The 14,095-nt window shown below is 47.3% G+C and overlaps 1 protein-coding gene across 7 annotated transcripts in view; it reads left to right on the plus strand.

The window, feature by feature from the left end:
- LOC135378889 (atlastin-3-like) overlaps nucleotides 1-14,095 on the plus strand; it is a 191,258-nt gene that overhangs the window by 124,696 nt on the left and 52,467 nt on the right. For all 7 annotated transcript variants that reach the window (XR_010418606.1, XR_010418607.1, XR_010418608.1 and 4 more), the window contains exons 3-4: nucleotides 6,060-6,131; nucleotides 10,733-10,879. Coding sequence is in view for 4 of the 7 variants with exons in the window: in XM_064612050.1 (XP_064468120.1) it covers nucleotides 6,060-6,131; nucleotides 10,733-10,879 (219 nt within the window). In the remaining 3 variants the exon portion in view is untranslated. The remainder of the gene's footprint in view (nucleotides 1-6,059; nucleotides 6,132-10,732; nucleotides 10,880-14,095) is intronic.

A 14,095-nucleotide genomic window follows, 5' to 3' on the forward strand; every position in this document is an offset into this window, starting at 1 on the left:
ACGCGACACTTTGTCGCGTAGATTAGGATGTAGTAGATCCATCGCAGTTTTGAGCTTCCTCCCATATAACAGTTCTCCCGGGGACAATCCGGTCAATTCGTGTGCCGTAGTTCGGTAGCTGAAAAGGGCTCTAGCTAGCTGTGTCTTGAAGTCGCCAGTGCTTGTCTTCTTCAACTTATTCTTGAGGGTCTGAACAACTCGTTCTGCAGCCCCATTTGAGGCTGGGTGATACGGAGGAATTAAAAGTCGTCTTACTCCGTTGCGGTTGAGAAAGTCAGCATAGGCTCCAGACACAAACGCTGGACCATTGTCAGACACGATAACGTCCGGCAATCCATGCCTTGCGAAAATGGAACGCAGGCAGGAGACTGTCGCTTCCGCCGATGGCGAAGACACCACTTCAGCCTCTACCCACTTAGAAAAGGCATCTACTACAATAAAGAAATAATGACTTTTAAAGGGCCCTGCAAAGTCGACGTGTAATCGCGACCAGGGCTTTTCTGGAAACGGCCAGGGCTTCAGGGAAACCGGTTTCGATTCGCGTTGCCATTCTTGGCATACGGTGCATCCTTGAACTTTAGCAACAATGTCTCGTTCAAGCGTCTCCCACCAGATGTGGCTGCGGGCCACTGTCTTCATCTTCGTGACCCCCGGATGGCCCTCATGCAGTACATCCAGGACTCGGGACCACAATGCTTGAGGAACAACGACACGACTTCCTAAAAGAACGCAGTCCTCTTGTACGCTTAGCTCATCAAAATGCCTCCTATAAAGCTTGACGTCGCCGTCATCGGGTAACTCACCTCCCGATATAAGAGTACGACGAATCCTGGACAGCAGCACATCCTTACTTGTTGCCTGGGCGACTGCAGACGCTGACAAAAGGCCGGGATACGTTTTCTCCAATAGGAACACCTCCGCTGGCCGCTCCACGTGGAATTGCTCACTAGATAACGGCAGACGACTTAACCCATCAGCGTGTGCGATCCGCTTCCCTTGACGGTACATCAGCCTATACGTGTACGATGAAAGCATTAACGCCCAGCGAATGAGTCTCGGTGAGCTCCTCTCAGGCACGGGCTTGTCGTGAGCTAAGAGTCCCAGTAGAGGCTTATGATCAGTGACGATTTCGAAAGGATGGCCCCACAGGTACTGGTGGAACTTCAACACTCCAAAGACGACCGCCACCGCCTCCCTATCTAGTTGGCTGTAATTGCGTTCGGCCGGAACCAAGCTTCTCGACGCAAACGCAATGGGCCGCTCTTCTCCACAGTCTTCACGATGAGCTAGTACAGCGCCCACGCCGTACGGGGACGCATCGCAAACCAATACCAGTGGCTTGTTGTGGTCAAAATGAACTAGAACATCAGCTGATGTCAACAGTTCCTTGCTCCTGTCAAATGCGTACTGTTGCTCGGCACTCCATTTCCACTGGACCCCCATCCCTAGTAGTTTGTTGAGAGGATGCAGCACTGTTGACAACCCCGGAAGGAACTTCCTGTAGTAATTAACTAGTCCTAAGTAACTCTGTAACATTTTAACATCAGTCGGCACTGGTGCTTGGATAACAGCTTCAACCTTGCTCTTGTCAGGGTGCATGCCAGCTTCAGTGATTACGTGTCCCAAGTAATGCACTTTCGGCGCCATGAAGACACATTTGTCCAACTTCAGCCGTAACCCGGCGCCTTCAAGTCGTGTCAACACACTATCCAAATTTTTCATGTGATCCTCATCACCCTTCCCAGTAACTAGGATATCATCAAAGTAGACCACCACCCCTTGAAGATCTTGCAATAAGGTTTCCATTATCCGCTGGAATACTGCCGGCGCAGTTGAAACTCCAAACGGGAGCCGCGTGAAACGATATAGTCCTTTTGGCGTATTGATAGTGACTAAACTTTTTGATTCGTCGTCCAGCAGTATCTGCTGATAAGCATCTTTCAGGTCCAACCTGGTAAACTTCTTCCCTCCGGCTAACTTGACAAACAATTCTTCAACCCGGGGAATCGGGTACTTTTCAGGGATTGAAACAGGATTCACAGTGATTTTGAAGTCACCGCAGATCCTGACTCGTCCGTCCCGCTTCACAACTGGTACGATAGGTGCCGCCCAATCTGACGATGGGACAGATTCAAGGATACCTTGACGCTCCATGCGTTGCAGTTCCTCAGCCACTCGGTCTTGAAGTGCAAATGGGACCGACCGTGCCTTGAAGAACCTAGGATTAACACCATCTTGAATGCGTAGCTTCACCGTAACTCCCTTCAAGGTACCCAGGGTATCCGAGAACACGACCTTATGCTTGGCAATGACATCTTCAACTTTTGAAACTGTACAAATACGCTGTGGTCCTGCGCTTAGTGTAATATCGAAGGCGTTCATCCAAGTGCGACCAAACAGGCTGGGGCACGAACCCGGTGCTACGAATAAAGGCAAACGTTGTTCCTTGTCTCTATACTTCACTTGTACTTCAAGGCGACCTCTCACCGGTGTGAGTTCGCCGGAATAACTTCTAAGCAATACGTCGGAAGTCTGGAGTTTAGCATGGGGTAGCGCTCGACGCAAAACGTTTTCACTAATGATAGACACCCCAGCTCCTGTGTCTAATTCCATTTCGAGAGGAATGCCGTCTAGACTGACATATGTCCGAAACGACGCGCTGTCGTTCGACGCAGTCCAAAGATCGTACACTGGAGGCATAAACGTCGGTTGCTCTTCCTGAGCTGGACCATCGACGGAATGCACTTTCCTCTTCCCGCCTGTATCTTTCGAAGTTGCTTTAGATTTACTTCCTTGTTCCTTCTTTTTACTTCCCTTCGTTCGACACACTTTGGCAAGGTGCCCTTTTTTCCCGCAACTATGGCAGATGGTATCACAATGCTTGCATTGTGTTGCAAAATGCTTTCCGCCGCAGCGATAGCACGCCACGGACGCGTGCTTATCTTTTACGAAATTGGCAGACATTCGTTCTGAATTTGTTGACAACCCAAGCAGCAAAATGTACTGAAAGTCGAGTGCAATAGGGGTGGACGGGTAGGTGGAAGGCCTTGAACAAACTCGTGAAACTAAAGAACACTGATAAGATACATACCGTCCACCCCTGTTGCACCCGACTTTCAGTACATTGTGCTGCTTGGGAACACTCTCGAATCCTTACGAGCAGCTTCGATAGCAATGACTGTTTTCTTTGCCAGGTCAAGCGTAAGTTCTGGAATTTCCAACAACCGTGTCTGCATTTGAGCATCGTTGATCCCGCAAACAATTCTGTCTCGGAGCATGCTGTCTCGAAATGTGCCGTATTCACAATCTTCCGAAAGTCTGTTTAACGACGCAATAAAATCATTGACTGCCTCACCCTCTTGACGAAGTCTTGTGTTGAATTTGAAGCGAGCGACTACTTGCGACGGCTTCGGCGCATAGTGCGTATCCAAGGTTTGAAGAATAGCTGGTAGTGCTGTTGTGGACGGTGTTCTGGCGCAAGCAGGCTACGAAGTAAGGAGTAGGTTTGTCGTCCGCAGCATGTCAAAAACACAGCACGCTGCTTCTCCACTGCAATGTCGTTGGCTACGAAATACTGCTGCAGTCGCTCTCGGTACTCAGTCCATGATATGGCGTCGCCATCAAATGGCTCGATGTTACCGAAAATCGGCATAACGAGGCTTATGTAAGAAGGTTCAACTTCGACAGAGGAGTAAACCGTACCGAGTTTCCCTCGTCGCCAATGTCATAGTCGCTAGGGCATTAAGAACAAGACATGACAGGTAGTGCAACCTGAACTGCTAGTGCCGAGAACCAGAAGAAGAATGTCTTCCGTTCGGGGCCTTCTTTTATTTACTCAAAGGGGAAGCACTGCGCATGACGCAAAAGCGCCCTTGACAATTATTATCGAGAACAACATGCGCGCCCAAACAAGATATGAGCAGGCATCAACCCTAGATACAATCATCAGATATGACATTACCCCTCCCCCTCCCCCCGTTTTTCGAGTGCACAGCTGGCGGTAATGCTGGGTGAACAGCTCATGGCAAGGCGGACACACCAGCAGCACAAGTGGGATAGTCCAAACTCTCTCTCTCTGTTTCCTTCCCCTATGTGTCAACACTGTTAAAACAGAACTTCACCATATAGCACTCTCCTAGCCAACTATCATTCCGAATGATATCATTCTGTGTCCTGACTAATGTTCAAAACAGGGGGAAGACGCCTGTCTGGGACAAGATAATGTGTCCCACATAGGCGCCTCCTCCCATATTCAACAAATCAATACAGAGAATGATATCATTCGGAATGGGGGTTGGCTATGAGCGAGCTATGTGGTGAAGTTCTGTTATAACAGGGTAGGGAGCCTCTCTTCCTGCTCTGCTGGTCGAAGTGGCGTTCCCGTTAACTCCGCTTCCAGCTGTACGACAGACCGTCGACATGCTATGCGGGTTAAGAAAATGTAATAGATTGAAAGACACATTATTTGTCCTCACGCACTGCATTGAAATAGCGGGGAAAGAGAGATTGCCGATGGCTAATTCAGGTGGCCATTTCGTGGCAACGAGGCCTAGCGCTCGGAAGTTGCTAGTCTAGGAAGGTTTCGAGTCTTCTAGAAAGTTGCGAGGGAACTTGTACTCCCTTGTAACACACGGCACCTTGTTAGAACTGTCCCCTGGTGAAGTACACGGGGCATACACTTGGCGAACAATAGCACGCCTACCGTTCTAACATACGTACATCAGCCATTCCAGTGTCAACACCATCAGGGAATGTGGTCTACAACAATATGGGAAAAAACAAGAAGGAAAAACGTCAATGCTTCGCACTCTTTTATTATCGACCGGCGCAATGCCGTATTCTTGACAAGATTTATGCCCTAGTCAGACGGCAAACCTAAGTCCGTTAGCGGAACGGCGATTACTTCACCTGTTGTCCAACTATCATTTCGAGTGATATCGTTCTTTGCCTTGATTTGTTGAAAATGGGAGGCGTACACCTTTTTTGTCACAATTATGCAGTTCATAATTGACACAAAAAAGGCGTACGCCTCATGTTTTCAACAAATCAGGGCAGATAACGATGTCATTCGGCAAGATGGTTGGACAACTGGTGAAGTAATCGCCGTTCCGCTAACGGCCTTAGGTTTGCCGTCTGACTAGGGTATAAGATCTCTATCACCACTGTGAGGTTCGTCATTCTTTTTTCTTCACCAAGTCGCATCCAGGAAAGGGTCAGAGCAGTGGTTCTCAACTTATTTTATTTAAGGGACCAGTGCTATCACGACCTCACTACACCTACTCACACGGGGGTAACTGTGTAAAGTTGGGTGAGGCGAACTACGAAGATGTTGTACAAGGAGCACATTTTTGTTCGGTTCAGGTGATTATTTAATTATGCTATTAGAATTTATTTAATTGTACGTTCCTTCGTCGCAGGATGTGGCCTCGAGGTTCGCCAAATTCATTCAAATGCTTCACAATGCTTCCCTCCAGATAACGCGTTGTGATTTGCCACTGACGTAGTGATGGAGTTGCAAATCATGCCACATGTGAATCATAAGTCCCTGCATGCAGGAAAGAGCTCGACTGTTTGAGAGCGAGCCTTGGTACCCGGTTACGTTACACTTGCGAGTACTGAACCACGCTGAACAGCAGAGCCGTAGCGACGGGGGTAGTGGGGGGGGGGCGAGAGGGGCAGCCGCCCCGGGCGCCGAACGGTAGGCCCTGGCAGGTTGGCTGGACAGAATAAAGCGGGAACGAAGAAAATTTCAATGTACGGTATCGGCAGTGCAAATAGGCGTTTTCATACCTTCGTGTACAGGGCCTCTGACGGCAGTGGAAGAGAGGGGAGGGGGGGGGGGCTTCACACTTACCCTGCCCTGGGCGCAAACTTGCCTCGCTACGGCTGTGCTGAACAGGATGCTGTTTGTGTAACAACTCGCTGAATCCCGGATGAGAAACACCTATGGGTATCACCTAATGCGATGAAGCACCTCTTCTTCACCGAAAATAAATTACTTCAATACTTACTTGATCATGCTTCATCAACGCTTCTATTTCTTTCCTTTATATCCCCAGGCAGCAGCCTATCTTCGCAACACCGCCATGTTGGAACGTGCAAGGGATGAGTATGCTTCAGCTTTGGAAATGGTACGTGAAATCCTTTCTTGTTGATGATGTTGATGATGTCCCGGGGTTGGAGCGCGACTAAGTATCCTGCAAAATTCAGTGAGACAAGCAGGCGCTTATCAGTTACAATTTCGGTACGATGTTCACTCTGGGTTCGAAATTGAAATATGGAGTCACACGCTGCACTGAGAACATTGGTATTTCGTGTTAGCGCCGGGGAGTAACTGTGGCTTTGAACAGCGTACAGTTTAAAAAGGGACCTTCGCCACACGGCACGCTATGCTCCAACCAATGCGACTACTGATTGGATTAACGCTTGTGATTGGAAGGCAGACGGGGCGCACGCCTTTTTCTGATGATTTGAATATATGAGAATTGTCAGAAGAAAACGTACGCCCCCTTCTCTCTTCGAATCATGAGCGATAACCCTATCATTCGTCGCAATGGTTGGCGCACAGCGTTGCCACTCTGGAGTTAGAATCATTCCGGAACCATTCCAGCTTTATCAGAACCTGGAATGGGCCGGCCCTCTTAGGGATGGGACGGGAATGGAATGAGCCCCCATTTTTCCCGGAATTGAATGGGAATGGAATGGCACGGGTGTCCCTATAGCAGTTTCGATTTCAGCCCAATGCTTTCTTCCCTTGAGCCTCTTCTTCTTCTCTGATTCGAAGAGAGATGGGGGCGTACGCCTTCTTGTGGCAATTTGGATATATGAAAATTGCCACAAAAAGGCGTATGCCCCCATCTCTCTTCGAATCAGAAGCGATAACCCTATCATTCTTGGCAATGGTTGGCACACAGCGTGCTATGCGGTGAAGTTCTGTTTTTAGAGTGCTTTCAGAGACCATCGTAATCCCCTCAAGACCGCGGCTTTCGTGCGCGACCTTCTTCCCCACTAGCTTTGACCGTAGTTCAACTCTACCAAATTCGTGGCGCCGTCGAACACTATGACGTCATTTGTTTACAAACAGGTAGAGGTCTATTAACTAGAATCCGGTTATCAAGTTATTAAATAACGAGTTTTATGAAAAACTGAGATGGCAGGACAAAAGACAATCGTAGTCGAAAGCTATAACAGCTGTCAGCGATTTCGAAATGTTCCGGTGCTTAAGATACGATATTTATATAATAACATAGTATTATATAGATAAGATATTGATATTTGCTATGCAAAGCAGCCCTAACCGAAAAAGCGCGCCAAAACAGCGCATCATCTACGCCGACGGAGGCTTATCTGGGCCGAAAGGCGGATTATCTTGCCAGCAGATCGGCACCTACTCCAATCATCTCCATAGCTCTAAATCACGTGGCCCTGTGACATGGAATGGGCGCTGTGCTCCCTGAGTTCCCACTCGTCGCGGTTTCGGTTTTGTGCTCATTTGCATATCGAAATGCGAGCTTAGATACTTTATCGCATGTGCGTGTTTCAGGATTTGTTAGACGTAGCATGGCTTTCAACGTGGACAGTTTCTGATTCTGCTATCTCGCTTTTGCCCAAAATAGGCTACTTAAAGAATTCTGTACATTAATGAATTTAGGTAACTAGTCATCTTGTAGTTGCATACTTTCGTCGAAAGAATATCCGCCTATAAATCAATCTTAAAAAAAAACAGACATCTGCACTCTTAAAAATGAACTTCACCGCATAGCGCGCTCCTAGCCAACCATAATCTGGAATGATATCGTTATCTTCCCTGATTTGTTGAAAACCGGAGGCATACGCCTTTTTGTGACACTTATGATGTTCGTAATTGTCACAAAAAAGGCGTACGCCTACCGTTTTCAATAAATCACGGCAGATAACGATATCATTCGGGATTATGGTTGACTAGCACCCTAGTCAGACAGCAAACCTAAGGCCGTTAGAGGAACGGCGGTTACTTCACCAGTTGTCCAACCATCTTGCCGAATGACATCGTTATCTGCCCTGATTTGTTGAAAACATGAGGCGTACGCCTTTTTTGTGTCAATTATGAACTGCATAATTGTGACAAAAAAGGTGTACGCCTCCCATTTCCAACAAATCAAGGCAAAGAACGATATCATTCGAAATGATGGTTGGACAACAGGTGAAGTAATCGCCGTTCCGCTAACGGACTTAGGTTTGCCGTCTGACTAGGGCATAAGAGAGCGCTATACGGTGAAGTTCATTTTTAAGAGTGTGTCCTGCTCTCATACGACAATACACTCGACAATTCTCATTCGACAATACAGGGTGTCTTTATTTAGGTACCACAGAAGTTTTATTGAAAATCGATGGCAAATAAATAAAGACAACCTGTATCGTTCGCACTTCGCCGTCACTGCGAACATAATGCACTACTACATGGAGCAACGAAAAATGCAGAAAGGGGCAAGTGGGAAACAGGCGTGCAGTTTGCCCGGCGAGGAAGTGTCAACCCACAGAAAAGTAAAGGACGCATTCAAAACCGGCGCTTCCCAAACTGTGCGCAGGAAACTGGGCTCTGGAAGAACTCACAGTTAACTGATCGCCAATTCTAATTGAAGGTTTCACTCTATTCAAACATGTGAATTTCACGTTGCAAATCGGGTCATGCAACGATACAAGACACGCTTCGGCTCTTCGTTTTCGGGTTAAACCGAGTTTTTGACCATAGTTCCCCCCCTTCCCCGGACAAATTTTAAGAATTGGCTCAAAACTCCGATATCTAATCTTCCCGAAATTCTTGCAGTCCTTTAACTGGTCGTTCTAGGTAAACCGTCGGAAAAAGTGACTCATCATATCAGCAGAGAGATCTATTTGCGATAACCTATTTGTCCGCCTTTCACAATCGCCTCCTGCGGGTGAAAAAGACGAGTTCGTGCGGAGCTCGGACAAGGTGGTGGTGGCGATAGGGCTTGCCGTTGTGAGCTCGGACAAGTGTTTGAATACCGCGGTCATTCACTGCCCCAGTTAAGAGCGGGAATATAAAGATTCTTTTTTGTCGTCCCAGTGTCACGGCAATGGTTTGTTTGGTATGCCTTTCGTTTCACGCGAAGATTCCCCGATGATATATCAAACAGGATCGTAGCGCCCGATTTCTCCCAGAGTTCTCGTGTGTAAATAGCACCCGATTTTTCTCTCCCGCATTTGAAAAATGATGAAACCCGAAAACGAAGACCCTAGATATGCTTCGCCTGAACAACTTTAGGGTGTATCTCCCGCGCCGCGTAGATTCGAAATATTTTTATATTTTTTGTAATTCGAAATCATCTTTCTGATTTTATTATACTTAGAAATTGTTGATCATTTGTTTTATTTATTAGTTAGAACTATTTCAAAACCACCTTTTTTTCGCACGGAATTTAAGGAATGGAACGAGGTTGCCGAACTCTTCGAGGAGTTGCAGTTGACCATGCCAACGGTGGCAACGATGTCATTCGAAATGATGGTTGGATTATAGGTGATATAACCGCCGTTCCGCACACGGATTTACACTCTTAAAAATGAATTTCAGCACATAGCACGCTCCTAGCCGACCATCATCATGAAAACGGGAGGCGGAGCCAATTTTGTGTTCATTGTGCACGGCACAGAATAGGCTCCGCCTGTCGTTTTCAACAAATCAGGGGCGGGAACGTTGTCATTCGGGATGAAGATTAGCTAGGAGCGCGCTATGTGGTGAAGTTCATTTTTAAGAGTGTAGGTTTGCCGTCTGACTAGGGTATTAAAACATAACTTCACCACATAGCACTTTGAAGGCCAACCATTGCACAGAATGATACCTTTGTCATTCGTAGTTTGTGGAAAGCATGGGGCGAACGCCTTTTTGTGACAATTATAATAACTGCATAAGTGTCAGAAAAAGGCGTGCGCCTCTCGTTTTCAACAAATCAGGAGATAGAGAACTATGTCATTCGGGTGACGGTTGGCTATCGGCGTGTGTGATGAGACGAAGTCGGTGATAGTCGTGTAGTTGCTCGCCTAGGCGTGGCCCACTTCACTGTTAAAATAGAACTTCACTGTATAGCACGCCCCAGCCAACCACCATTCCGAATGATATCATTCTGTGATACTGCACTCCCTGAACCAGTTCCGGGTAGTGCAGGGCCAGTTCTGAACTAGCGCAGCACTAGGCCAGCTCCAGTTCAGCGGTGCAACACTAGTGCCGCCGCAAAACGAATATCGAAGTGCAGCGCTAGTGCAGGCCTTCTGCTCTCCGCGAGTCTTAACACCGCTACGAATTATAAAAACGCGTGTGACATTTCAATCACATGTGCATTGCTCCTTTTTAATTTCGAACACAACGAACTGTTCAACAATTGTGCAAACAGCCATGGAACTTGTGGATTCTAACAGCAGTCTCCGCTTATGCTCCGGAGTGTGGTCGAGGGCTTGTACCTGACTATGTACGACACGTAGAAGAAGAATAATTATTATTTTCCTCAGTATTCTGGGGCGCAGTGCGATGCGTCCATGATGTAATAACCATATCTGTGAAAGTGTCCCAACCTCTTTGAGCGTGTTATAGTGTGAAATTCGTTTTTAAGAGCGCGGAATAAAAGAGTGTTATTTGCCGAATAAAAAAAAAGTATTGAGTGAAAATTACTCAGATCAGCAGGATATGAGTCGTTTGTATGCGGCAAATGTCAAGTGTATTCTACGATGCCTCTCACAGGAGCTGCTGGAGCCACTAGAGAGAAAAAATAGAATCGGAGCCCTGGACGCAGCACACAAGAGGCTGAAGCAACAGTCGTTGTTGAGCCTCGAAAGCGACCCCTCGATGCAGACGAATATAAAAGCTCTTCAGGAACAGCTGTCAAACGTGAGTCATGCCAGTTTGTCAACTATAGCCCAGGAATTGAAATATGACAGTCGTCGAAAGACCCAGACAGCGGCTGGGGTCGAACCGAGCCGGTTACCGGTCCAGCGTGTTAACCGCTATGCTACGCTGGCATCTGCTTTCCGACGACTTACCAATAGGGCTCATTCAACTTACGGGACACGCACTCGCTCTATTCACGTTCTCTCCCCATTTTTTTCTTATTTACCCTTTCATTGTTTAAAAACAGCAGGCACAACCAAAAGTTTACCAGGGTTTCCCGCATTAACGTCTACAGTGGCGCCACGCCGTGTCACGCATATGAGCTAACTGGCGAAAGCGTGAATACGCACACATTATGCAACGCAAGGACGTGGTAGCGGCACCCGGTGATCATGGTGGTGCTAGTTGGGCTACATGAAGGGAACATGAGGCGTGAATGAAGCGTGACGAGACGTGAGGCTCGTGTTGTGTTCGTCTGTTTCCGCATTTCAGCATAGACATAGTCTCCTATACACAGCACGCCTGCCGGATGAGTCAAAATAGGACGTTCACGCTACCGTGTGGGGGCGCCAGTTTTCTTGGATCAACGGAATCACTACTGTAGATAGAGCAGTGACAGCCTTTACCATCCCCGTAAGTGTACGCTGCCCTATGCTCTATGCATACGCTGCTCTTCAGTGCTTGGCAAGATAAGTGTCCTGTGCATGTCTTCCCAAGTTGTCTAGGCATCTCTTTCCGAACGAATTGCCTAATATAACTACGTTTTCGTGCTCTGTTTTTGTTTTCTTTGCGTTTGAAAATTAATTTGTTGTTCCACCAACAAACGAAAGGACAACGGGCACTCCCTGCCGGTCAGTTCATCGCTATCACCCGCCGTTATGGCGGACGCTGCTGCTCAGTCGGACACGGTTGGCAGCATCCAGAGACCAGAAGTTCGTGTTTTCGAATGGTACAAGGTATACCGCTTCTTATAACAAGATGATGTCGTCCCTCGTACTGAAGCGCAGTCTCGTAGCCGTCACTTCGGACACAGTCGACGAGGTGTTGCAGGCAGCCATGTGGTTTTGTGCAACGAAAAGAACGTAGAGGACGGAACGCCAAACGCGGAACGCCAAACGCGGAAGCCACGTTTCCGTTCCTGCTCACGCGCTCTTGCTCACATGGAGAATAGCGTTCCTTCCGTTCGCTGCGTAACGGCCTGCTAAAACTCTCTACTCTCTCCGATCCCCATTCGCGGGCTCCCCGCTCCGAGTGCGCAAACCCGGCAATGGGCACATAGCTTTAGCGTTGATACGATGTCTTTTAGTGTCATATCAAGTACCCGAGTAACATACGCTACCGGTCATGGTGTAGATCATGGATCTAGACCGTGTGTGTAGGAGGACGGCGTCATGACCGATTCTGCGGTTATCGTATCGATATAATTAGCACGATTCTAGCAAACTAGCGCCATCAATGGGGACGACCGGGGTCAAATTGTTTGGAGATCATTGGGAAGGCATGTAGTGTATAGGAGGCTTTGTCTGAAGCTGTGGTGGTAGCGCAGTATTTCCGAGCGATTTGCCTGCCTGCTTGTCTGAGGCTGAAACACACTGTAGGCATGACACAGTAACAAAGGCGAGGGACAGAAACAGCGCAGCAAATACACACATACGTATGTATGTGTGTACGTATGTGTGTATACGTATGTATGTGTTTTTTCCCTTCTCTCTGTTGTTTCCGTCCCTCGTGTATAATACTGCGCCAGGCGTACATTGTCTAAATACCAACTACCCCAAATATCACCGTTGCTGCTGAAGCACAAACAGACGAACACAACACAAGACGCAAGTCTCATTACAAGTATCGGATTAAGCAGAATTCTTGCTGGTTGGAGGCTAAATTATTTGCTTTTAAAAAATCTCAGTTCGTGTCGCAAAAAGCCCTGCACGCCGCTTTCTTCCCCAGTTTGGTGGAGGTCCTGCACATAACGACTCTGTCGTTTAGCAACGCATGTTCCATGAGGCAACGGAGTGCGTAGTTTCTGGAATGCCGCCACCACTGCCTTCGTGTTTAATATTGCCTATATATAAACACAACGAAGAATAATATATGCGAATAAATATAACGAATAAGACAGAGGCACACACTTGTGTTGTGTGTAGCATTAGGTTGAGGAAAAGCTCCTTCCCTCCGCTGGCAGTCTATGACGTCGCCGGGCTTCTGCCCAATAGTAAGGCTGGGCGCCTTCTCTTTTTCTTTCTTTCTCCACGCAGTTGTACTTTGAGTCTCGCGTCACGACTGGTCGTCCCACGCCAGCAGATGATTCTTAGGAGCCAATAAAAAGTGTTCAGTGGACGTAGTCGTACAGACCCGCACTGTCGTCTGCTATTTGGTTCAATAACCCCACACGACTTGCAACACAAAGGACCTTCAACATGAGCGACCTGCCATGCGGCCGAAGCACTAGCGGTTCGAAAGGGGGATCGAAAACGTTACTTTACGCTAGAGTTGGCTAACGGAAACGGAAACGAGAAACGGTAATTAGCCAAATTCGACAGGAAACGAAAATGGACACGGAAACAAAATAGTTTTAGTTTCCACTACCAGAAACCGAAACGGAAACTAAATTCAAAAGTAGTAACGTTAACGGAAGACAAATTCGCAGGACGTTTCCCTCAGTGTTTTCGTGTTAATATGAAAATTATATATGTCCTCACTATTCTTCCAGTCATCATTCATTCATTCATTCATTTATCCGTTTATTTTCTGAACTTTCTTTCGTGTTCGTGTTTCATGGACGCGAAAGTTTGGAATAACGTCTTATTTTTGCGCACGAGCGGATACTTTTGAAACTTAAAGGCATGCACTTCCGCAACCTAGAGAGGCATCTACTTGCGGTGTATAAGATTCGTGACAAACTTTGCATTAAAGTCTTTAGTGTTCCTGCTTGGTGTGGCTGACCTCTTGCATCCATTGTGTAACTAGAATATCTGACACGAGAAAGCCAAAACCACACAGTACGAATTCCGGATGAGAAACAGAAACCAGTACCGAAACTACCTCGGAGACGGAAACGAAATTCTTAAAAGGAAACGGAAACAGAAACCTCAACCGAAGATCGTCCTCAAACGGAAACAGAAGCGGAAACGAAAAGCCCAGTTTTTGAGTTACCAGAAACTGAACCGGAAACAACAATATTTTCGGTAACCAACCCTGCTTTAAACACTGGGTTTT

The sequence above is a fragment of the Ornithodoros turicata genome, chromosome 1 (genome assembly GCF_037126465.1).
Source record: "Ornithodoros turicata isolate Travis chromosome 1, ASM3712646v1, whole genome shotgun sequence".
NCBI classification, from domain to species: domain Eukaryota; kingdom Metazoa; phylum Arthropoda; class Arachnida; order Ixodida; family Argasidae; genus Ornithodoros; species Ornithodoros turicata.